The 26,467-nt window shown below is 43.7% G+C and overlaps 1 protein-coding gene across 2 annotated transcripts in view; it reads right to left on the bottom strand.

The window, feature by feature from the left end:
* Positions 1-8,512: 8,512 nt before the first annotated feature.
* The window catches only part of GPS1 (G protein pathway suppressor 1), a 66,033-nt gene continuing 48,078 nt past the window's right edge, over positions 8,513-26,467 (bottom strand). For both annotated transcript variants that reach the window (XM_073588133.1, XM_073588134.1), the window contains exons 7-14: positions 21,591-21,651; positions 16,300-16,385; positions 16,116-16,210; positions 15,926-16,031; positions 13,269-13,349; positions 11,621-11,758; positions 11,407-11,541; positions 8,513-9,222 (exon numbers count right to left, since the gene is read on the bottom strand). In XM_073588133.1, the coding sequence (XP_073444234.1) occupies positions 9,148-9,222; positions 11,407-11,541; positions 11,621-11,758; positions 13,269-13,349; positions 15,926-16,031; positions 16,116-16,210; positions 16,300-16,385; positions 21,591-21,651 (777 nt within the window). In that variant the 3' untranslated portion in view covers positions 8,513-9,147. The remainder of the gene's footprint in view (positions 9,223-11,406; positions 11,542-11,620; positions 11,759-13,268; positions 13,350-15,925; positions 16,032-16,115; positions 16,211-16,299; positions 16,386-21,590; positions 21,652-26,467) is intronic.

The raw sequence follows: 26,467 nt of genomic DNA, 5'->3' as shown, positions 1-26,467 counted from the left end.
GACCTCTCAGACAGCCGTCAACAGTGCAGCTAAGTGGGCACTGGCACTGATAGGCTGCAGAAAGGCTCCGCTGTGTACTCCTATATAGTGTTTGCAACCACCGTAGATGGAGACGGATGGATGCACACTAATAGAAGAAAAAATGAGCTGCACTCAAATAAAAATATGTGTGAGGCACTGACGCACGCTGAGCGTCCTACAGCCAGACGTAGCTGCAGGACACACTACTCAGCGTGAGCTGCACTCACACACAGTCAGAGACCTCTCAGACAGCCGTGAACAGTGCAGCAAAGTGGACACTAGCACTGAAAGGCTGCAGAAAGGCTCCGCTGTCTACTACTAGTGTTTGCAACCAACGTATATGGATACGGATGGAAGCACACTAGATTGAAATTATGTAAAAAATGCAGCTCAAAAAATAAAAGATGTATGAGGCAGCAGTGATCACACTGGGTGGCCTACAGCCTGACGTGGCTGCAGGACCCACTCCACAGCGTGAGCTGCACTCACACAGCCCTTGCAGACAGCTGTGAACACTGCTGCTAGGGCAAAGAAGGCTACAGTGGTGGTTTATGTAGCCTGGGTAAAGCACTAGATGTTTGGTGGAATCGCTATTTCTAACTGTCCCTCACAGTCTTCTACAGCAGCCTGTCCCTAACTGAATTCACAGCAGAGTGAACCAGAAATGGCGGCTGCGGTGGCTTTTATAGTGCATCATGACATCATTTCGGCAGCCAATCACAGCCATGCCAATAGTTAACATGCCTACATGCCTAACAGGATGTGCCCACACTTCGGAGGATTCCCATTGGCTTAATCAAAGCAAGCAGGCTCATAGCATGATGGGAACTTCCGATTCCGATTCCGGAATCCGATATGACAAAAGTATCGGAAGTCAGTATCGGAATTCCGATACCGCTAATATCGGCCGATACCCGATACTTGCGGTATCGGAATGCTCAACACTAGTGCTTAGACATCAGAAACGCGTTGAGAACGCAAGCATCTGTATTTTCTATGCTGGCATTTTAACTCCCACTTAGTATCGTCTGATGTGAATAAAGAAAATTTGTTTTCACAATATCGTGGAGCCGGAGAACTTCTTCCAATTGTTGCTCCAATACCTTGAGGGAATTTCGGGAGTGAAGACACATTGTTGCTCTGATACCTTGCCGGTATATCGGGCGTAGAGACATTGTTGCTCTGATACCTTGCCAGTATATTTGGCGTGGAGGGACATTGCTGATCCAATACCTTGCGGGTATTTCGGGAGTGGAGACATTGCTGCTCCGAAACCTTGAGCGTATATCAGATATTTTGGGGCTATAGCTGGTGTAGAGAGATACTGCTCCTGTGACACCCTGTGGATATACAGGGGTTGGACAAAATAATGGAAACACCTGGAAACATCAACAAAAGTTAGTTTAATATGGTGTAGGTCCACCTTTTGCAGTGATTACAACCTCAATTATCCGAGGTATGGATTCATACAAGGTGTGAATTGTTTCCAAAGGAATTGTAGCCCATTCTTTAGTTAAAACACCCTCCAGTTCTTTGAGCGACGATGGCGGCGGAAATCGACGTCTAACTTGAATCTCTAAAATCGACCATAAATGCTCAATAATGTTGAGGTCTGGGGATTGTGGGGGCCAGATGAGATGCTCAACTTCATTACAATGTTCCTCGTGCCATGCTTTAACGATTCTAGCTGTAAGATTTGGTGCATTATCATCCTGAAAGATGGCCACTCCGGGAACAGTGCTTGAACCATAGGATGCACTTGGTCGCCCAAAATGCCTAAATAATCTCGGCTGTTAATTCTTCCATGAAGGGATATCATTGGCCCGGCGGATCTCCACGAAATAGCACCCCCGATCATCACAGAACCTCCGCCATGTTTTACGGTTGGGAGAAGGCAGTCTGGATGGAATGCTTCTTTCGGGTGTCTCCAAACGTACACTCGGCCGGAGGTCGGAAATAGGGTAAACGATGATTCATCTGAGAATATCACGTTTCTACTGGGACCAATTCTGGAGGTTTCTACATCACTCTAAACGCTTGGAAACATTTGTCATTGAGAGCAGTGGTTTTCTAATTGCAGCTCTTTCGTGGAATCCAGATTTGAGCAGCTCTCGATGAACAGTTTTCGTGGAAACTGGGTTCTGTAGGTGTTCATTGAGCTCAGCAGTGATTTTTGGAGCCGTGGTCTTGCGATCCTCTCTCACAATTCGCTTTAGAGTCCGACGGTCTCTCAGTCAACTTCGACTTTCGGCCAGACCTGTGCTTTGCTGCGAACGTTTTTCCTTCTCTTTAAAACGCAGTCATTACTTTGGAGACAGTACCTCTTGACACGCCAAGCATTCGGGCACTTTCTGTTACACTAGCGCCTGCCATACGAGCACCAACAATTTGGCCTCTTTGAAAATCCGAGACGTCTGCCATTGGTATCAGGTTCTCATCAATGTTCTTACAATTCTGCAAAACAAACAGTTAATTTACATACACAAATCACATAATACAAATAATTAACTACAAAACATTACCATATGTCACGGTTTGCATGTTTATAACATGATCGAGGATTATGATGCCAAAACGTTAGGTGTTTCCATTATTTTGTCCAACCCCTGTATATCGCGAGTAGAGACATTGCTGCTCTGACACCTTGTGGGTCTATCAAGTGTAGAGAGACATTACTGCTCTGACACCTTGCGTGTAGATCGGGTGTAGAAACATTGTTGCTTATTTATTATGCATTGCTTGTATAGCGCTATCATATTCCGCAGCGCTTTACATACATTATCACTGATACTTTGTGAGTATATCAGGCATAGAGACATTGCCGCTGATACCTTGTGGGTATATTGGGCACAGAGAAACAATGAGAAAGAAATAGAGTAAAGTCAGCTCACCTGTTGTGGCGTGTTGTCAGCACGGACTGCAAGGAGACCGCTTGGAAGCAAAGTAAAAAAGAAGAAAAGTCCAGCTGATAAAAAAAGGCTATTTATTGAAAAAAATTCAAGTTCCCACAGACAATTAGCGGCAACGCAGCTACGCGTTTCAAACACTACATGTGTTCTTTGTCAGAGCTCAAAGAACACATGTAGTGGTCGAAACGTGTAGCTGCATTGCTGCTAATTGTCTGCGGGATGCTGATCTTAACTTGAATTTTTTCAATAAATAGCCTTTTTTTTATCAGCTGGACATTTCTTTTTTTACAGAGAAACAATGCTATGATACCTTGCGGGTATATTGGGCGTAGAGAGCCAATGCTGCTCTGATACCTTGCGGGTATATCGGGCGTAGAGAGACTATGCTGCTCTGATACCTTGCGGGTATATCGGGCGTAGAGAGAGAATGCTGCTCTAATGCCTTGCGATTTTATCAGGCATAGAGAGACAATGCTGCTCTAATACTTTGCGTGTATTTCAGAAGTAGAGACATTGCTGCTCTGATACCTTGCGGCTATATTGGGCGTGGAGAGACATTGCTGCTCAGATACCTTGCGGGTATATCAGGTGTAGAGACAATGCTGCTCTAATACTTTGCAGGTATATCGGGCATAGAGAGACACTGCAGGTCTGATACCTTACATTTATTTTAGAAGTAGAGACATTGCTGCTCCGATACCTTGCGGTTATATTGGGTGTGGAAAGTCATTGCTGTTCAGATCCGTTGCGGGTATATTGGGCGTGGAGAGACATTGCTTCTCAGATACCTTGCGGTTATATTGGGTGTGGAGACATTGCTGCTCAGATACTTTACCAGTATATCGGATGTAGAGACATTGCTGCTCCAATACCTTGCGGGTATTTCGGGAGTGGAGAGACATTGCTGCTCCGATACCTTGCGGTTATATTGGGCGTGGAGAGACATTGATGCTCCGATACCTTGCAGTTATATTGGGTGTGGAGAGACATTGCTGCTCCGATACCTTGCTGTTATCTTGGGCATGGAGAGACAATGCTGCTCCGATACCTTGCAGGTATTTCAGAAGTAGAGACATTGCTGCTCTGACACAATGCCAGTATATCGGAGGTTGAAGAAAGAAACATTGCTGCGCAAACACCTTGCAGATGGACGCCATGACACCTATAATAAATAGGAGACATGCATATTAGCTGGACATTGAGCGGTTGTTTTGGCTACTGTCCTGCGATCAGTACTGTGTTTGCCTCAGTACATTAAAATAAAGACTTGTTTGTAAACATTAATGTATCACAGTTTTAATCCATCACATGAAGTCAATTTTCCAGTGTAAAATGTATGAATGTTTGTAATTTACTTGTCGGGAAAGTCTTTTCAGCTTCTGCTATTAATTCCATGTAAAACTCCACAAGGGACAAACTGAGCCAAATATCTGAGTGGGCTATTGATGTGTGATAAACGTAGGCATGGTGTGAGGAGTAAAGGGAGCAGGAAAGCAAACAGACAAGTGTGCAATCCTGTCACAGACAAGGCGACTGAACACATAAGCGTTTCCACGGTAACAAGAATAGCATCTAAAAATGTACATAATATGCAGCAGGTGGTAATAGTTTGACTAGGAAACCAACAGGCCCCCCCAGAGGCTTCTTTCTACAGAAAACAGGGCTATTTTTACCTTCCTTGCATAAACGTGGCTCACAGCATCAGTCTCAAGTGATTGTTACAGCAAATAACTTGAACGCCAATTTCCACTTTTATCCAAGAAATGCCCATAGATTCGCTGATAAAAGTAGGACAAAGTATATGACAGACAATCTAGAGATCCTCCTGTGTGCAACCAACAGACTACACTAAGGAAATGCACTACAAATGATCCCCTAATATGTGTCCTGTACATAGAGCTCATACCATGTCCATCAGAGCATAACGACAATCCACACAGGTAAAGTGGCATAACACAGGCAGCAATAGTGGTAGGAAACAGGTTGGGAATTTGATGGCCATGTGCATTAGATTCCAATAATAAGGCTATGTGGACATCAACATATCGAGCTACTGGCAGTGTTTTATGGTCTCCTATGTGATATACGTAGCAGAGTATCGGCATATTCTAGGTGATTTATACAGCAGAGTCTCAAATGATCATATGTGATTTATATAGCAGAGTCAATGTATCTTATGTTATTGAAGCGGCAGAGTCTCTGCATAGCCTATCTGATGTATAAAACAGTCTCAGTGTATGCTATATGATGTTTACAGCAGTTTCAGTGTCTCCTATATGATGTTTACAGCAGTTTCAGTGTCTCCTATATGATGTATACAGCAGAGTCTGTGTATCCAATGTGAGGCATACAGCAGTCTCAGTGTATCCTTTGCAATGTAGACAGCAGTCTCTGTGTATGTTATGAAGTATAGAGCAAAATCGGAGTGTATCATACTTGATGTATATACAGCAGTCTCAGCATCTCCTAAAAAGATGTATACAGCAAGAATTTCAGTGAATTCTATGTGAAGTATATACAGCAGTCTTGATGTATCCTATTTGATGTACATACCCCAGTCTCTGGGCATCATATGTGATGTATATACAGTAGTTTCAATATGAACCATGTTACGTATTTAGCAGTCTGTGTATCCTTTGTGATGTATACACAGTAATCTCAGTTTATCCTAATGTATACAGCAGCGTATCCTATGTGATGTATATACAGCAGTCTGTTTATCCCTATATATAGTAAATATACTACTGCTATATACAATAATGTACACTGCTCAGAAAAATAAACACTCAAATAACATCCTAGATCTAAATGAATGAAATATTCTCAATGAATACTTTGTTCGGTAGAAAGTTGAATGTGCTGTCAACATAATCACACAAAAACCATCAATAGAAATCAAATTTTTGAACTAATGGAGGCCTGGATTTGGAGAGACCCCCAAAATGAAAGTGGAAACAAGTTAAAATGAAAATCAAAACAAGACAAAATTAAAGTGGAAACAAGTCAAAATGATGCTCAGTATTGTGTGTGGCCTCCATGTGCCTCTATGACCTTCTTACAACGCCTGGGCATGTTCCTGATGAGGTTGCGGGTGTTCTCCTGAGGGATCTCCTCCCAGACCTGGACTAAAGCAACCATCAACTCCTGGACAGTCTGTGGTGCAACGTGACGTTGGTGGATGGAGCGAGACATGCTGTCCCAGATGTGCTCAATTGGATTCAGGTCTGGGGAACGGGCAGGACAGTCCATAGCTTCAATGCCTTCATCTTGCAGGAACTGCTGACACACTTCAGCCACATGAAGTGGCATTGTCCTGCATTAGGAGGAACCCAGGGCCAACCACACCAGCATATGGTCTCACAAGGGGTCTGAGGATCTCATCACGGTACCTAATGGCAGTCAGGCTACCTCTGGCGAGCACATGGAGGGCTGTGTGGCTCTCCCAAAGAAATACCATCCCACACCATTACTGACCCACTACCAAACCGGTCATGCTGAACGATGTTGCAGGCAGCAGATCGCTCTCCATGGCGTCTCCTGACTCTGTCACGTGCTAAGTGTGAACCTGCTGCCTGCAACATGCTTCAGCCACACACAGCGCTCCATGTGCTCGCCAGAGGTAGCCTGACTGCAATTAGGTACCGAGATGAGATCCTCAGACCCCTTGTGAGACCATATGCTGGTGCGGTTGGCCCTGGGTTCCTCCTAATGCAGGAGAATGCCAGACCTTATGTGGCTGAAGTGTGTCAGCAGTTCCTGCAAGATGATGGCATTGAAGCTATGGACTGGCCTGCCCATTCCCCAGACCTGAATCCGATTGAGCACATCTGGGACAGCATGTCTCGCTCCATCCACCATCACGTTGCACCACAGACTGTCCAGGAGTTGACGGATGCTTTAGTCCAGGTCTAGGAGGAGATTCCTCAGAAGAACATCCGCAACTTCATCAGGAGCATGCTCAGGCGTTGTAGGGAGGTCATACAGGCATTTGGAGGCCACACACAATACTGAACATAATTTTGACTTGCTTCCTCTTTCATTTTGGGGGTCTCTCCAAATCCAGGCCTCCATTGGTTCAAAAGTGTGATTTCCATTGATGATTTTTGTGTGATTATGTTGAAAGCACATTCAACTCTGTATAGAACAAAAGTATTCAATGAGAATATTTCATTCATTTAGATCTAGGATGTGTTATTTGAGTGTTCCCTTTATTTTTTTGAGCAGTGTATATAAAGCATTCTCTATATTCTACATGATGTATACAGCATAGTCTCGATGTATCCTATGTGATGTATACAGCAGCATTTCAGCGTATCCTGTGATATCAGTCTTTGTATTCTACATGATGAAGCCTAAGCCTGTCTTGCGTACTATATAATTGCTCCTATATGAAGGATATATTAATAGATTTCTGAAATTAATAAACCAAAAAAAATATATTTTTTTTTCTCCAGGAGGATGCAAAATGAATCCTGCTGTATGACTGGTTGATATGACAGTTTTCTTCATCTACATATAGCTGAATAGGAGGACAAATAGAAGGAATGCAAGGGTAGAGCTGAATGGGGATGGGTTTGGAGTCCGAGCGCTGCCAGGAGGGATTTGATGGCTGGCGATGTCATGCTGTAGTTCACATGAAGTCAAGGACTAACTTCCTATCTACACATTTCATGTACTGGATTGGTTCTCAGACTCCCAACCCAACCTCCTATACCAAAGGGGGTATATATAAATATACAGATATAATTCAGGTGAGATGAAATAATTTTAACAGCATTAATATTATTGTGAGTACCGTATTTTTCGGATTATAAGACGCACTTTTCCCCCCAAATTTGGGGGGAAAATGGTGGTGCGCCTTATAATTTGAATATATCTCACTGGCTGCGGTGGAGCAGGGTCCCAGGGTCGCTTCTGGAGGAAGCGCAAGAGTGACGGGTTGCTGCAGGACGGGATGTTTGAAGGTGCGAGACTGAGTAAGTGGTGGTGTGGTGGCTCCGCCGACATTTTGTGAAAGGCTGGGACCCCCGCACTTTCATGGTTTACTATGCGGTGGACTCTGGAAAATGGCTGCCGGGGGCAGCGCATGCACAGATGGAAATCTCGGCACAAAGATCTCTGGAGATGAGATCTCAGCGCCAAGATCTCCATCTGCGCATGCGTCGCCCTTGGCGGCCATTTTCCCGGAGCCAACCGCAATGTAAACCATGGAAGTACAGGGGCACACGACTTTCACAAAATGTCGGCAGAGCCCCGCACCACCGAACACCCGCAGCGTTGCACCGAACACCCCTTTCTCAAAGTTTGGGGTCCGCAGCATCGCCCCATTCCTGCCTCCGCCAGCAGTGACCCTGGGACCTCTCCTTCACCGCAGCCACCACCCCCAGTTAGCAATAAGCAGCATGGATTACAAGCACCACCATTTTCTGAAAAAAGTTTTTTTTTTTATATATTTTTCTACTCAAAATCTCGGATGTGTCTTATAAACCGCAAAATATGGTAATCATATGTGAAAAAACATACCGCAGTGCTTCATTAAATTAATACCTTAAAAGTAAAACAGGTCACAGTGAGACAAAACGCAAAAACAGGAACATGTTTAATTCCAAACCAGAAGAAACAAGAAACATGTAACTTGCAATGCATAAGGAGGGAGAGGAGTTTTTCTTATGGGATAGTAATGCAGTCATATGTCCGGTCTTCACAAAGAAAAAATGGAAAAAGCCAGCATCTTGTCTGTAGAGTGAATTGGTAGCAGTGTCTCTGGAGCTACGGAAGGGGCAGCCTGGTTCAGAAGGGCAGAACGTCAATCAGAACTAGCGAAGAGATGAGGGGGAGCGAGGACCTGAGAACATAGTAGTGTCTAACACATGAGCTGCTGAAAAGAAGATGATAATGTAACGGTTCCCCACCACCTACATCACAATTACTTTTCTGTTCTGCCCCAGTGCAGCCACTACCTGGAAATCATCCAGACAGAGAATCAGCGTCACATTACTACTCCTAATTCCACTGGAAAGAGCAAGGCGATCATGTCCAATAAACTGAGACCAATGAGACAAACCATGCAGCTCCTGACAAGCTCGCACACAAACATAGCTGAGGCAGCCTATGGGAAGGTAACGTAAGCAGGTGGTAATGTCTCTGCAGTATAATCTGATCGTCCTGCATGGTTCTGTGCAGATGGCAGGGCCAGGAGTGCAGGAGAGCGCAGTGGTCACATGTTGGTGCTGAGTCGGGATTGACTGTTAGCTGGTGTCAGTTCTCCTTGGCTTCCTTCCCTGGGAGGTGACTAAATGGAGAGAGATCAAAGCCTAGTAAATGTGTGACAAATGACTACAAATAAAGGCATCTCATGCAAACACAAACTTGGTGCTGGAAATGTTTCAAAACTTTGCACAAAAAATAAAAAAATAAATACTACCACTCCTGCACCAATACTCTAGTGGTCCCGATTAATTTTGCAGAACCAATAACATGCAGTATATTCATGAGACCGCCGCACACGATCCCTGGCTTTAGCTGGCCTGTGCTCAAAATATGTAGCAGACTTATGGAAATTCAATTTAGTGAGGAAGATAAAAAAAAAAAAAATTCTTCTTTTAAATCTAGTTTCAAAGAACTTCTGACATGTCAGAAACAAATTAGAAGTTCTCATCACTTGGCATCCCATATACTGTCTACCTTACACATTACTGTAGCTAACAAAGGAACTGTAGCAGGGTCATTGCCTTTCCTCTGTACCAGAAATCAATGTCAGATGGGTCACATTAATTTAACCTTTGTTCTATAAACAAAAAATAGATAGCACTCAAATGCTATCTTTGTGTCATCCTAGTGATGGCTTAACTGAGCAGTTGAAAGGAAAAGTTTTGGAAAAACATTTTTTCTCTTACAAGGAGAAAAAAAAAAACGATACACAGAACCATTCCAACGAACCAAAAAAATGGTTCATTTTGTATTTAAAGGGGTTTTTCACTACCAGGACAACCCCTTCTTAAACTAAATATCATGCTACAATAAAATAATAAAGCCTATACTCTCTTCCCGTGCCGTTTCTGCGGTGTCGGCACTCGTGGTCCTGGGCTGCAGCTTATCCCTGGCTTCCTCTTCATGTTCAGTTTGTCCGAAAGTGGAGACAGTGACCCCAGCGCTTTTTGGGCGTTGGCGTCACAACTATGCATCACACCGCCGGGGAGTAGAGTTGAGCGAATATGTTCGGAATTGGTTGCCAAATCTGAGTTTGCCATATTGGTGACATATTGCTACCCTATTTCTGCCGAATCTTTGTTTGACGATCGATTCCGAACACATTCGGTCATTTCTACTCCCATGACGTTCGGTGAATATTGCAAATACAATATTTGCCGCCGATCGTAATCGGAACCAAATTTTGAAAAATTTTCTCAACTCTATCGGGGAGAGCAAAGGGGCTAGTTGAAGAAGGTGTTGCTCCTAGTAGTGGACAACCCCTTTAACAACAAAAAACTGATGTCTGAGGGAGGCCTAAGACTGCATTAACATTCTGAAATGCACTGCGCTAAGCCCTATGTCAGGGGGTTACCTCTTTGTACACATCAGGGGCATGTCTGTAAACTATTTTCACGTATAGTCAGTGCACTGAGGCAAAGGTAGTCAAAAGGATGAATGTTTGAACAGTTTGGCCCATCTTCTACGAAGAGGCCATCTTTTTCTTTAAACTCTGAGGCTGGTCACACTGTGATCGGCGGTGTGTTTCAGTCTCCGCCTGGTGTTACTATCTCAGTTTTTACAAAATGGCATTTAGATGGGTCTCTGGTCCTCATAATGCATTTTTGTTGGCTATGGCCAGTCAAATTATGCACTGGTTTGGCTCTACATGCTGCTCTATGTTCAAATCATAGACGGATGCAGAATCTGACTTCTAATACACGCACTATCCTTAGACATTACCCAGACCAGAATAATGCATGTTGCAATTTTTTTTCCTAGCAGACCAGTCACCATTTGCTCTACAATGCAGAAATCCAGGAGAATTTTGTCATTACAGCGTGAATATATAAACCGACCACCACAATTGGTGTAGGGAGAGGAAGGATTGATCTTCTACCTGGCACAGTTGGGGTAAACAACCTTAGTGGAGAAGGGAGAGCTGAGCTTGTACTGTACTTGTTCGTGAGAACTCAGATACCCTGCAACCAGTACTGGGGAAACTCCACCACACCAAAACGTGTGAATATGGAAGAGGAGTAAAACCAGTTATGAGGGTTTCTGAAAGCATGAGACGGAAAGCTCACTGCAAAGAAACAGATGGGGCTTGTGTTTTTAGATTTTTCAGGCACAAAGGAAACTCCATGGCCTTTAAATGGCACTGAGCTGCAGTATCAAGTATTACCACTACCAAACGTACAGAGCTGGGACTAGTAGGCCACCAACTTGCTTGTCCAGGCTAACATTTTTTAGTCATATCTAGCCTTACATTTTAAAACCAGCGTACCTTGACATGTATTTGGTTACGCAGGACAGCAGCTCGTAAGATCATCGCTTTGGCTCTTCTCTGAAACTCTCTCCCCATCTGTAATGACTTCTCAAACGTGGTGCTGCGCTGGTCCACGTCTCGTGCATATAAGATCTGTAAGTGAATAGGCAACGTAATACCGATCATGGTTTCAGATCCTGAAAATGTTCGGAAAAGTTGCAGAGGCCCGTACCTTGCTATGAGAATCGATGCGCGCATTTATTAACCCTTCAAGGATGAGTTGAGTCAGTTCGTCCTCAAGCGCAGACACCGTGGTGTTAAATGCAGTGGCCATTTTATACATGTCTGCTGATACATACGGGCTGAAATACTGAGAGACATACAAGGAAACAGTAAGCAGGTCCATTTATAGTATACTGTAGTACATCTCAATAGTCACGTAGTACATGCGACTCTATAGAAACCTGCATGCATGTTTGAAGACCCCACGCAGGTGTGATAGTAAAAATCTAATTTTTATACAAGTTCTCACTTAGGAAAATTAGCTCCCAATGCCTGAGATGCTGGTTGTCATGTGCATGCACCCACACAATTCAGGTGCAAACAGAAGCGGGGATAAAACTATTGGTGTACAAAATACAGGGCCCACCATGACAGAAATATGGAGGGCAGAAAATTCTATAAAAAAAAAAAAATCAATAAAATGAAGGAATAATCTGCGTCCCCTTCAGTTTTTTTCTGCACAGCACCACTCTCAACCACCCAGCCCACTACATTCACACAAAGCCAAGCTGCAGCAGGGCAGTGAAGTACAGCCACTCTAGAGAAGGTAGATCCGAGTAGGGGACGCAGCGCAGCTGCATTGTGGTCCTTCCTTTCCCAGGTTTGCTGGGAGTCCCATAGGTAGGCTGCAAGTGATCATTAATTATGGCATACCCTAGTGATATGCCATAAATAACCAAAATGGGACTACCCATTTAACACTAACAGGTGCCTCATCCATTATCCTAAATTTTCAGCTACCTTACGACCAGACCTGTATAAATGCCAAAAATATAACAGCATGTGCATCCGGTTCTATGCCTTGGATTACGGGATGAGGTGGCATAATGTATGGTAGTCAGACCTCCTCTACTATTCAACGCATCAATGCTAGGTTTCATATTGCTCGTGCTGTTTTAGACCACACAGGCTGCTCACGTTTCTCCCATCGAGCACATCTGGGACGTTATTGGTCACCAATTGCAACAAGAGCTGGCAGCAGCGGATTCATGATGATTGGTGAGCCCAAGTGCATTCAGTGTGGAGGAACATTCCTCAGACATCCATTAATAACCTCACTGATAGCAGCCTAGACATATGTGTAAGTGCAGGGATTTCTGCAAGAGGTGGTCATATGCAATACTGAATAAATCGTCATGTTTTGAAAATGTTGTTTCCATATATTTGCATATCATTAACATGTCTATCCATCCTGTGTCCATAATTCCACAATTTTTCCTTCTTGGTATTGCAGTGTCAGTGTTGAGGAGTTTACTAAATATATATATATACATAAAGTAAAAATATACCGTAACTGACGATAAAGTGACGTTGAAACTAAATATAGCAGTGATAACAGTCTTCGCTTAAATTGAATCCCTGATGAGCAAAGCGCAGACATGAAATAATGCCTACCATAGGGCAGACATAGGATGACAGGAAGAGAAATACAAAGTAACAGCAGGTGATCTGAATGAAACATAGCATGCCGCAGACACAGCAGGCAGCAGCAGAACTAACATGAGGAACAGCAGGCAGCGGAAACCCAGCAGAGAGCATCAGAATAGCAATCAACTTGTGTAGAGGACATAAAACCCAGAAGAGTACATGATAGATACCTGTATAAGAGCACGGTTCCGGATCTGAGTATACAGTGTGCGGACGTGAGATGCGAGATACATGTCCAGAAGCAGGTTATCCTGATGAGAAATAATTCACAGGTATAATGGTATGTGCCGACGATCAGTAAACACTGCGGTTTGGACACTGCGTACTTGTGCAGCATCCAGATGTTACAGCATAGTGGATGGGATTTGAAGAAATCTCATGTCTACTATGCATCCAGAGATGCCCACGGCTCACTCGCGTTTTTTCCAGACCGCAGCAGGTCTCCGCAACATAAATCTCACCCATACAATATATTTGACACAGTGGATCCGCATGGTTCAGTGAACACATGTGGATTCACCTGCTTTCAATAGACGGCAGTGTTTGGATGCAGCAGACATGCGCTGCATCTAAACCGCTGCCAATTCCTGATTGTCTGCAATACCCTGAAGTGACCATATGCAACATAACGTGTGCATGTAGCATGCATTTAGTTCATTTAAAGGGGTAATAGACCAACCACTGACTTCTGGTGCTGGCAAACAGGACCATAAAAAGGTGAATACCACCTATCAGGCTTGTATGGCACATACTCAGCCCCTATGTAAGCAAAATGTTACATGACAATACCTGACACTTGACTTCAGATCTTGTATCTTTAATAGTGTTTATTAAAGGAAATCTGTCAGTAAGATGAACCCTCCTAACCTGTCTATATGGAAATGTAGGTGATAGAAATCTGAATAAAACGATACCTTGATATCTGTGATCTGATTATCAGAGAGATCTGTGTCCAGCCCAGAGTTCGTAACGACTCAGACTGCATTTGCCCCTGATGAAGCCGCATTGGTAGCAGCAATACGCGTGGGGGAGCATGCCTATTTCTGTGGCACCCACCACAGCGGTCTAACATGATACCCATCTCAAAACTTTACTGGTCTTGCTTGTATAGTATATTCATTTAGACAATATATCATGTTACATGAGCGTAGATTTCCTTTTGCCTTGAAATCAAGCACGTCATATATAAAAGTATGTTTGCACATTGCGCTTTGTCTGTATTCTGGATGATATAACTTATAGGTAATTAGTGTTGAGCACACTGATTCATTCCACATATATTTTCTATGTGGAAAAATTGTTAAAAAGCTTGTAGGATTATTGATAAACATATGCATTTCTAAAATGAATTGATTATAATCTATAATTAGATCTGTGTGCATGGATCAAACCCTTGTATATTGTGTGTGTGGGAACTTTCATAGTATATTTGCCAGTTGAGAAGGTTACATTTGTTGTGTGCCCCTGTACTGAGATTGACATATGTAAGGGCACATTCGCACAATACACGTTTTACAAAATCTGATCCACCTACAATCTCTGAAGCCCAACTGGTGATATATTATTAGGAATACAAGTCTTTATCATCGGAGGTTATATCTAATAATGATGTCCTGATATTTAAAATTGACATAGGCAAAGTGACAATTCTGCCATATACCCTTCATAAAATCTAGTGCATTTTACATTTCAATATGGTACCAAATTACTGATATATCAGGGACACACATCAATACCTGTTGGTTGCAAGCTGCAAGATAGAAACACCTGGTATTTGTATTTTTCGCTTTGTAAGAAGCACTTTTTTTCCCCCCAAATTTGGGGGGGAAAATGGAGGTGCGTCTTACAAAGCGGACATGCCTTACCATAGGCCGTGATCAGGGGGTGTCCGGCGGTTGCTGCGGGTGTCTCCGATGCCCAGCGCTGCCTGGTGCTCTGCCGACATTGTGCGACAGGCCAGAGCCCCGGCATTTCCACTGTTCCGATGTGTCTGCGGTGGTTCTGGTAAAAAATGGCCGAAGGCCATCTCTCGAGAGCTGGGTCCCGAGATCCCATCTGCTCAAGCGCCGGCGGCCATTTTTTACCGGCACCACCGCACACACAGGGGAACCGTGGAAATGCCGGGGCTCTGGCCTGTCGCACAATGTCGGCAGAGCCCCGAGCAGCGCCGGGCACACCCGCAGCACCGACCAGCAATCGCCGGACACCCGGAGAAACCCGTCAGCAGCACAAGAACCCCGCAGCAACGGCACACATCGGAGCCCCCCCTCATCCCTGAATGCGGCCTGCAGCATCACTCCACGCCTGCCTCCTCCAGCAGCGGGCCTGGGACCCCGCTACACCGCAGCCACCAACCCCGGTAAGCAATAAGATGAAAGGATTATAAGCACCACCACCATTTTATTAAAAATATTTTTTTCTTATTTTTCTCCTCAAAATTTGTGGTGCGTCTTATAATCCGGAGCGTCTTATAAAGCGAAAAATACGGTACATCTTTTTGGTGTTCGTTGTATTACAGCGAATATTGTGCATTTAAATGTTTTTAAAAAATCTTTTGTGGTTTTGTTTTTTTTTGTTGTAACCAATAAAAATATTGTAAGGTGATCACTATTGCCTATATATGTTTTTTTTTTTTTTTTTTAACCTTTCTCTTGGTATGGAATAAGACATTGTATTGTAGTTATAAAGGCATCCTTTTATTAAACTTTCAATGACCTACATACCCATATAGATGGCTTGGGGGGGGGGGGGGGGCTCATCCTACTGAGAGAGTCCCTTTAATTAGAGAAAAGAAAAACAAAACACTAAAAGCTTATCCCTCACTCACCTTCATTTCATCCAACATCTTTAGACAGGATGCGTACTTGGACTCATAGAATTTGAATATTATATCACGAACTTGAGGCTCCAGCTCCAGGAACAATTTGAAAGAACTACGCATAGAACAAAAATATATTATTTAGCCCCACAATGAAGATATGCACCCATCCCACACTTCATAAATCGCAAATATTCACCTGCTAGAGATGACATTCCTTTGGAGCTCTTGACGGTCAAACGTGGCCAGCGCACAGAGACCCCCGTATACTGCAACATTACTAGAGGAAAGAAGCTGCGGAAATGAAAGGGAAAAAGCAAAATAAGATGAAACGGAGATGAAGAGATTCTGAACTTTCCATAAACTGCTGTGTGTGAACGTACCTCTGGAAAGTCACAATGATCAAACGATGCCAGTAGAAAGCATTTTGCAGCTTGTTTATATTTTCGAGCTGCAAGCTCTGCCAACCCTGAAAGAACAGGAAGTATTATCAAGTTTCTTGTTTGTCTAGAAATGCTGGACAAACTGCTCTCTTGAATGAAAAATAAATAATGGCCGCCACAGGGAATCACAAGCAGCCTCTGCTAATGATATATTGACAATACATTGCCAAACAGCACTGTTTCTCTATATATTCATATGCACAATGTGAGCCCCACATAGCCTCCATATATATACAGTGTGAGAATATATATATATACATACACACACACACATACACGCAGTGTGTGCCTCCTATAGAATCCACGTATGTGTGTATAAATATGTATATATACACCGTGCAAACTCCACAGAGCCTCCTACTAATAAATGTGCCATACACATGGAAAAACAAAACGAACACATACTCACCTCGCTCCTGTTCACCCGGCGCTCTGCTCCACTCTTCTGTGCACCGAGTCTTGGCAGCAGCACAATGAAAAGACAATGCGTCTGCTGTCTCACATGCTGATTGGAGGAAGATGGAGTCGGCGGCCCAGTCTTCCACCAATCACCTTCAGCTGTCTCGCTCCACAGGCCGGAATGGAACAGCCAATGGGCCGCTTATGGCCCACGGGCCGCAGTTGGGCCATGCCTGATCTAGGAGTATACAGAGTATTTTAAATACAGAGGAGTTTCACAGAATGTTTCACCCTTGGGCCATGAAAATTCAATATTTAATTTTTTACGCTAAAATGTTGTCTTAACCCCCAATTTTTTATTTTCACAATGAGTAATAGAAAGAAGCACCATACCGATTTGCTACCTTCTTCAGAGTGTGGCTTAACATTCTTGGACCCCTGGACACAACATAAACCATATGAAAGTTGTTGAAACAAAAAAAAAAAAAAAGGGGTCCAAGAATACAAATGTATGACATGTAAAGATAAATGGAGTTATAAGTTATACAGATCAAAGGCTGGGGGGGCATTGGATAACTGCCTGCACCCTCCACTGTGAACAGGTAATTTAAGCAGGTTATCTGATGGACCACAGACATGGAGTGTGTATGAAGAGTAATTAACAAGTAGCTAACAGTTGATGGAAGGGCAAACTTTGACTGTGTATATCCTCATTATTATGAAAAGAGGTGCTCATCAATGCAAGGTGAAGAAATCTGCCCATAAGGCAGACAGTACAGCTCCATATCAGAGACCTCACATGGCAATGGAAGTACAATATTTTCCACACCATATCTACAAAATCCAAGTTTGACACAAACGATTGATATATCCATGATCAGAGAGCATATTTGCATCTGTGGGTAAAGTTGCAAAAGTTGGGTAACTGGCAACCCACAAGAATAAAATATCTCGATATAGATATATAATATTCTGGTGTGATATGCATGCTTGAAGGATGTTCAGTAAGATGACAATGATGGTCGTATTGTTGCTCTAGGAGATTCCTGGGAGAAAATATGACCAACAGCAGAAATATCGACTAAAACTAGATTAGGATCAAATCTAAATCAGCCTTACTCCATTTACTACAGCTGAGGAAGGAGCGATGGGTCTGGTTAACCCCTTTATAACATCTCATCTACCGAATATCAATGCCAGACCCCAGGAGATGCAATAAGTATTGGGGATTTGTCCATATTTCAGGCGGTGTTCTACTTCACTAGCTGACATTGATTCAATTTGTAAGACGTATCTGTATTTTAGCCCTTTTATTTTATATTGTTTTTACTGTTCTGCGCTTTTATGTAATCTTTTGTAACCTTTTTTATATATTAAATCTAATTGTTCCTTGCTGCTTTATACGTATCCACAAACCCTGAAGAGGGAGAGTATATAGCTTGGTTATGCTACCCTGTGTATGCCAGTGCAAGCATTTCGCTGGGGTATCAAAACGGCGAGTGGTGGCATATAAAATTGTGGTGTGGGTGTGAGAGTTGGCTCTGGGGTGCGTTTAGCTAATTGTCAGCCAATTGGAATAGGTGAGTGGACGAGTGAGTGTGGGAAGCTGAGCACCCCTCTACAGTAGCATTCAAGGCACATGTGTTGTGAGCAAGCGGTGTTCATGACAAATTGGTGTCAGCGGTAGTGCGGTTCCTAACAATCATGTTACAACATCTAAGTAATCCAGAGAAAGCAGATGATGGGGTTGGGAATCAGGCCTCCTGAGCTTACATCAATTTAGAACCATAACATTTTTTTCAACTGGCTAGCACAATACCAAACTTTTTCTTTCTTTCTGCTCTATACTAAAGGCCTTGTTACACTTAGCGATGCACCAGCGATCCTGACCACGATATGACCCGGTCAGGATCGCTGGTGCATCGCTAAATGGTTGCTAGTGAGCTGCCACACAGGCAGATCTCACTAGCGATGCAGCAGCGGTCGATGCTCACCTTTCAGACGCAGCGATGATGACCGTATTCCGCCCGCGTCCATGGAGTCACTCGTCGGCGCCAGCAGGAAGCCGACGACGAGAAATGGACCATGCCGATCTCGCGCGATCAGCGATATCCAGTGGGGAGCCGGGTCGGAGGTAAGTGTCACATGTAGCGATATCGCTACTGATATCGCTACTGATATCGCTGCTGCGTCACAAAACCGGTGATGCTTTAGCGATATTGCTAGCAATATCGCTATGTGTAATAGGCCTTTAACAGACATGCTTCAACAGCTAAATCCACATTCTGCAAGTATAATTTCATTTCAATCCTTCAGGAGGGTAAGATCTAAGCAATAAAGGGCCTGTCACACTAAGAGATATCGCTAGCAATATCGCTATAACTTGTGACGTTATAGTGATATTGCTAGCGATATTGCTGTGTCTGATACTTACCAGCGACCGGCTCCCCCGCTGGTTATCGCTGATCGCGCGAGAACGTTCAGGACTGTTTCTCGTCGTCAGCTTCCTGTGGCGCTTCCTGCTGTGAGGACGAGCGACGCGTGGAGCCGGGCGGGAGGACGCAGGATCGCCTATTGTGACAGGTAAGTAGCGACCCCGACCCCAGCGATGTCGCTGGTGAGATCTGCCTATGTGGCAGCTCACTAGCGACCACTTAGCGATGTACCAGCGATCCTGACCGCGTCATATCGCTGGTCGGGATCGCTGGTACATCGCTAAGTGTGACAGTACCTTTAGATGTACTGGAGAGACAGGATTTGCAGCATTCAATGAGACAGCCAAAGTTGCTATCTCGTAGAGATAAAAAGGAGGAGGGCCAGGAGACCAGGGCAATAGCTAGTATAGTCCAGAGCTTTCCATCATTATTGCAGCATTGGGCATTGATAGAAGTGTTAAAGAACAAATTCTCCTACAGTCAGAACAAGGAAACAATTCCTCCGTGGAACTTGAGACCCAAATTAACAATAATGGACTCAGATAACAGGGTTATTGGAGGTGACCTCCAGTGGTCTCTTTTATTATCATCATTAACAATTATTTTCTTGAAATATTACCTAAACATTTCCAATACATAATCACTATCTCCGTAGACAACCACCCCCTATTTTTTTTTTTTATAGGTGAGTTCCGTAAACAGGTTCATGTGCTAAAAGATAAAGCATAAAATAGCTCACTGCGGAGGGTGATGGTGGTCATGGCATTTCACATGGGCATATTGACCACTGTGGGTCTAAGAATAAATGTTTCTCCTTGCAGAGAGTACCAAGCGATGTATGGAGACTTATAGGTCATGTAATGTTCCTCTTGGAAGTTAAATATACAAATATGCTCTTGAGAATGAAGAGGATTTGATCTCTTGCGCCACCTATTGGACTGTGCATAAAAATTCGGATTTACATAGCAGTAACCGAGGAAGAGAACCAAAAAATAAAATATAAAAACAAACTAACATACCAAAATGAAGGTAAAATGAAACATAAAAGGAATCCAAAAGCAGAGTGCCCAGAAGGAGGGAAGCAATACGGTCCAATATGGTACATATAAAGTATATTATTTATATTAAATATATATGCATGTATGTATGTAAATATATCTATCACTGTCACAAAACAAAATATAAATCCAGCTAAAGAAGATTATAATAAAGGGATCCCAGTCAATGGACGTTTATGGACAGTGAATCAGAAGAAAAATACATATCACTAGAATTGACAAATACAGAAATCCTAAATATATCAAGTGTAAAGTACAATTAAAGTGTAGGAATAAAAGGTGCATATATGACCTCCTACTTTTGCCCCTCCTCAGTGCAAAAGTAGGAGATCTGATTTAGCTAAGTGGGGGACTCTGACTTGAGGTCCAATGGGAAACATTTCTCATTGTGGAGAATGCCAAACTGGAGTAAGGAGACTTTTAGGCCGTGCAATTCTCCTTTACTGCGGTGTAATGCTTCATTCCCCAACGCATGAAGATTTTATCACAATGCAGATACCTGGTAAAGCAGGACCTGAGAAAATTAATGACGTTTTAAGAAATGACAAACCATCCACATAAACCAGGATCTAGTCAAAGGTAGAAGGTCCTTGATAAATAAGCCCTGTTAGATCACTGAGCACAGCTGTCTGAGCAAATACCTGTGTTCATCGAGTAATAGAGTGCAGTTAATAGATTTGCAGGATCCTTATTTAATGGTGGCCAAAACAGTAGTCTGTGGCTGCTGGACCCTACCAACCTATTGCTATCTGCAAGCATCCCCACTGCATCTTCTGATTAGTAGGCCTAAGGCTAGGTTCCTATTGCGTTAAGTGGCATCCGTTTAACGCATCCATTACTAAGCGGCACTAACGCTATGCAACGGATGCGTTAACGCACCCATTGCCAGCCATTATAGTAACGCATCCTAACGCATGTTAGCGTGATGGATGAAAAAAGTCAATTTTACCCATCAACATTAGCGCATGCGTTTACTACTCCTGAAAAAGTATGAACAAGTTGCTAATTGGTTGTTAAGTTTCCTATTATCAATGGGATACCTTAGAGCGCTCATAGTTCATACAGCCAAGATGAATGGTACCACCATGTTATCAAATACATTTCCAAGGATAACAATATGAGAAAAGCACAACGCAGAGCTCTCCATCAGTATTTTGTAGCTGGGAATTCATACAAGATTCTTCTACTGTCAGAACAAGGAAACAATTCCTCCAAGGAAGCAGATTGTAATGATATGGTGAATACATGTCATGAGATGGGTGAATGCTGCGAGTATCATTTTTGTCTTTAGCTGTGGGGGCTCAGTCCATTTATTTCATGTAGGTCTGGTAATACTAACCTGCAGCACACTTTAGTTTTGTTAGTACAGACTGAGTCTGACTGTCTCTTTCTCCCCGTTGCTGAAAAAAACAAAAAGAAACAGGAGTCAGAGAAGCGTAGACTTAAAGGGGTTGTCCATCCATGGGGACTTTAATTTAAACATAGCGCATGTAAATGGGGCTAAAAATTCTAGGCGTGGAGCGCATATTCATTACTTTAATGGAGCGGTATCACTGACCACTTAGCACAGGAAGGAAGACAGGAAGAGAGATGCCAGCGCCCGAGATGCAGGGACTGAGATGCAGCGATGACACCAGGAGGGTGAGTAGTACTGGGGGAGGACGAGCCATGCGATATTCACCTGTCCCCGTTCCACCACCGGGCTGTGTCTTCCGCGTCCTGTGGCTGTGACGTTCAGGTCAGAGGGCGCGATGACATGGTTAGTGCGCGCCCTCTGCATGAATAGTCACTGCAGAGAGACGGAAGACAGAGCAGTGTGTGGTGGTGGAACGGGGACAGGTGAATATCGAAAGTGACGGGTGCCTGAGCCAGCGGCGACAGCGGCACCTGGTCCCCATAGCGCGCCGGTGTCCCCGCCAGCGATGAGAGGGGAGTATGTCCTTTTTTTTTATCGCAGAAGCATTATATGGGGCATATTTTAATATGGAGCATCTTATGGGGCCATCATTAACCTTTATGCAGCATTATATGGGGCATATTTTAATATGGAGCATCTTATGGGGCCATCATTAACCTTTGTGCAGCATTATATGGGGCATATTTTAATATGGAGCATCTTATGGGGCCCATCATGAACTTTATGGAGCATTATATGGGGCATATTTTTGTATGGAGCATCTTATCGGGCCCGTCATGAACTTTATGGAGCATCTAATGGGGCCCATCGTGAACTTTATGGAGCATTATATGGGATGCATTTTGTATGGAGCATCTTATGGGGCCCATCATGAACTGTATAGGAAATTATATGGGGCTCCTGATTCAATATAGATATTCAAAAATATTTAAACTACTGATGTCTCAATTAATTTTACTTTTATTGATATCTATTTTTATTTTTGAAATTTACCAGTAGCTGCTGCATTTTCCACCATAGGCTTAAACTCAACTTTTCCCAGTTTTTTGTGGCAAAATTAGGTGCCTCGGCTTATACGTGAGTATATACGGTACATCTTTGGGTCACCGCAACTTTGCAATAAACTGCAATAAGAAGTGATCAAAACATTGTATCTACCCCAAAATGGTGTCAATAAGAACATCAGCTCAGCTTGCAAAAAATAAGCCCTCACCCAGCCCAAGATCCTAAAAAAAAATGGAGACGCTACGGGTATCGGAAAATGGCGCTTTTTTTTCATCTACAAACTTTAGATTTTTCTCTTCACCACTTATATAAAAAGAAAAACCGATACAGGTTTGGTATCTACGAACTCGGAATGACCTGAAGAATTATAATGGAAGGTCAGTTTAGGCATTTAGTGAACAGTGAAAAAAAACAAACCCAAAAACAGTTGTGGAATTGCACATTTTTTTTTTTCAATTTCACCACACTTCCGGAATGCTATATGATAAAATAAATGGTGTCGTTCTAAAGTACAACTTGTCCTGCAAGAAAAAGGCCCTCACATGGCCATATTAACATAAAAATAGAAAGTTATGGATCTGGGAAGAAAGGGAACAAAAAACAAAATGCAAAAACAATCACAAGGTTGTGAAGGGGTTTCTTCACTGCAGGTATCACTTTAATCAGTATTATAGCACTAATATGGCACTGTCTGTAGTTTACATACAAAAATCCTGCTGACAGGTTCTCTTTAGGCTATGTGCACACGTATGCAGAAAATTTCTGCATGAAAACCATACTCGTTCCCAGAAAATGCGTGTTTCTTTTTCCGCGCGTTTTTTTTGCATAAAAACGCGCGTTTTTCATGCTTTTTTTCCGGAGCGGCCCCTGTCTCATAGAATATAGCTAGAAATGCGGATTTTTCCGCAAAATTAGTGAGCATGCTGCGTTTTTTTACCACGATGTGTTTTTTTCTAGGAAAAAAACGCATGAATGTGCACAAAAAGTACAGAATCCATTAAAATGAATGGGATGCTTCTTTTAAGCGATTTTTAAGCATTTTTGCTGGTAAAAATGCTTAAAAAAGGCGAAAAAACGCTTACGTGTGCACACACCCTCAAACTGAATCTGTCAGTAGGTTTTTGCTTTGTAATCTGAAGATAGCATTTCTGTGGTGGTTAAAAGCCAGATTTCAGCAATGCCTCTCTTAGCAACAGGAGCTTATCATTTCTGGGACACCTGCGTCCTAGTCTGACACGCACCCTCCTGTGATAAGCACCTCACTGTCTATGGACATTGTATATAGAGAGCCTGGTGAGGGGTGGGTTAGCATCCTCAGCTCTGATGTATTACTAAATCAAAAAACTGTGTGAGAACGGCTGCACTCAGTAATCTAAATGATGCATCGTTGGAAATAGCAAACACCTGCTGACGGATTCCCTTTAAGTCCCTGGGAAGAGGAACTACAAAAATTTCAAGAAAAAATTCAACACATGCTTTTTATTCTATTCCAAAAACAAATAATAAATTGGCATATTTGTTATTACCATGCAATAAAAAAGTTAAACTTCTCAACATCTAAAAATAATTACACTAATTACTGTATTAGAGAAAAGAAAAAAAAAAGAAAAAATTACAATTTCATGGTCACAAAAAATGAATAAATAGCAAAAGAAAATATGCACCCAAAATGGTACCTATAAAACCTACAATTCCCCACACAAAAAAACCCTCACAGCTCCATTGACAGAAAAAAAAAGAAAATATGGATCTCAAAAAATATTGACAAAATGCTTTTTTTTTTTAAACAACTTATGAAGTTTTTAAAATATATATCTAATATATAAAGCTCAAGTGTGTGTGTGTGTGTGTGTGTGTGTGTGTGTGTATGTATGTATGTATGTATGTATGTTCGGGATTGGCATCCGCACCGTCGCAGCTACAGCCACAAAATTTGGCACAGTCACACGTCTGGACCCCGATAGTGTCCTAGACTATGTTGTGAGGCGAAATTTTAACCCCGCGCGTTCCAATTCACCAAACAATTTTGCCCCTATCTACATAATGGGGAAAAAGTGTGTGTATCAAGCCCCACCCCTCATTATGATGTCATAATGGTTGCCATGGCGACGCTGATGTCATCACAGGTTGCAAGCCCCGCCGCTCATTATGAGGTCATAACGGTTGACTATGGGATGGAGGATGTGTGATGGGTATATGGGCACTGGACTATGGGATGGAGGATATGTATGATGGGTATATGGGCACGGGACTATGGGATGGAGGATATGTATGATGGGTATATGAGCATGGGACTATGAGATGAAGGATGTGTGATGGGTATATGGGCACTCAGCTATGGGATGGCGAATATGTATGATGGGTATATGGGCATGGGACTATGGGATGGAGGATGTGTGATGGGTATATGGGCATGGGACTATGGGATGGAGGATGTGTGATGGGTATATGGGCACTCGACTATGGGATGGAGGATATGTACTGTATGATGGGTATATGGGCACGGGCCTATGGGATGGTGGATATGTATGATGGGTATATGGGCACGGGACTATGGGATGGAGGATAATTATAATTTGCTATAACTAACCACAGTTAGTTACTATGCCCGGGCAGCGCCGGGCTCTTCAGCTAGTTATATGTATATATAAAAAAAACCATATAGAATCATATTGTCAGGTCATTTTTACTGCACAATGAATGCTGTAATAAACATAATCCAAAAAAACAATGATGGAATCGTTTTAATTGTCACTTTCTCCTTCGTCTCATTGGGGGACACAGAGACTGTGGGTGTGTGCTTTTTAACATTTTCTTACTATGAAGAGGAGACAGGGGCGACGGACCCTATTGAAAGGGTCCGATCTCCCCCACACATCAACGGGCGAGCACGCGCGAGTATCCCTCCGCGTATCCTTTCCCGCACCGAGGGACATCTCTGGGACTTTTCCCCAGACATCTATTTTTTATTTTTGCTTTTAAAGAAGATATGACAGGGGCAACGCATCCTATTGAAAGGATCCGATTTCCCCAAACCATCAACGGGTGACCACGTGCGAGTGTCCCTCCACGTTCTCTCTCCCGCGACGTGGGACAATAGGCCAGACTTAGCCCTGTCCACCCCTAGGTAGCGAAACCATGGGCTTGCACAGAGGCTAGTCTGTGCGTCCCCACGGCTACACCAACGCCAGGTGGCGGTACTGCGTGGTGGCGGACGGTCCCTCTCCTCGCCCAGCCAAGGCGGACGGAGCTAGGGTGCCTGCACCGTCCGAAGATATGGGTTACCTCAGGGTAAGCAGGGCTCCTGGGCAGCGGGAAGTTTCCAGGCCAGGTCTGCGGCGTACTCTCCAGGGGCTGGAGCGGCTCCCCTCTCCTGCCTGCAGGCAGAGCAGGAGGGCTTCCTCGGCGCGGCAGGGGCAGCGGCGTGTTCCCCTTCTCCCTTGCCACGGCCCTCTGCAGTGGCCGGGCTGGGGAAGGAGCGCGCGTAGAGCGCCAGTTCCGGGGCGAGGTAGGCCGCGGGGAAGAGGGCTCAAATTTAGCCCGCGGCGTCGGCCTAGGACGCAGGGGGAAGGCCCGCCCCCCGGCGTGACGTCAGATCCGGCGCCCGTCCCCCGACGCGACGTCAGATCCAGCTGGATAAAATGGAGGCCCCGGCGTCAGAATGGGGTAGGCCGCGGTCAGGAAGCATCGCAGCCTACCCAGGGAGACCAGCAGCTGGGAGCGAGCAGCAGCAGCAGCAGCACAGGAGCATGGGGAGACAGCAGGAGCTCGGGTAAGTGCGACCCCGTCTTGGC

This window comes from Dendrobates tinctorius, unplaced genomic scaffold (genome assembly GCF_039654945.1).
Source record: "Dendrobates tinctorius isolate UK_male_01 unplaced genomic scaffold, ASM3965494v1 ptg000103l, whole genome shotgun sequence".
Taxonomy (NCBI): Eukaryota; Metazoa; Chordata; class Amphibia; order Anura; family Dendrobatidae; genus Dendrobates; species Dendrobates tinctorius.
The sequence above is the reverse complement of the archived record's forward strand: the minus strand, read 5'-3'. Positions and strand labels throughout refer to the sequence as shown.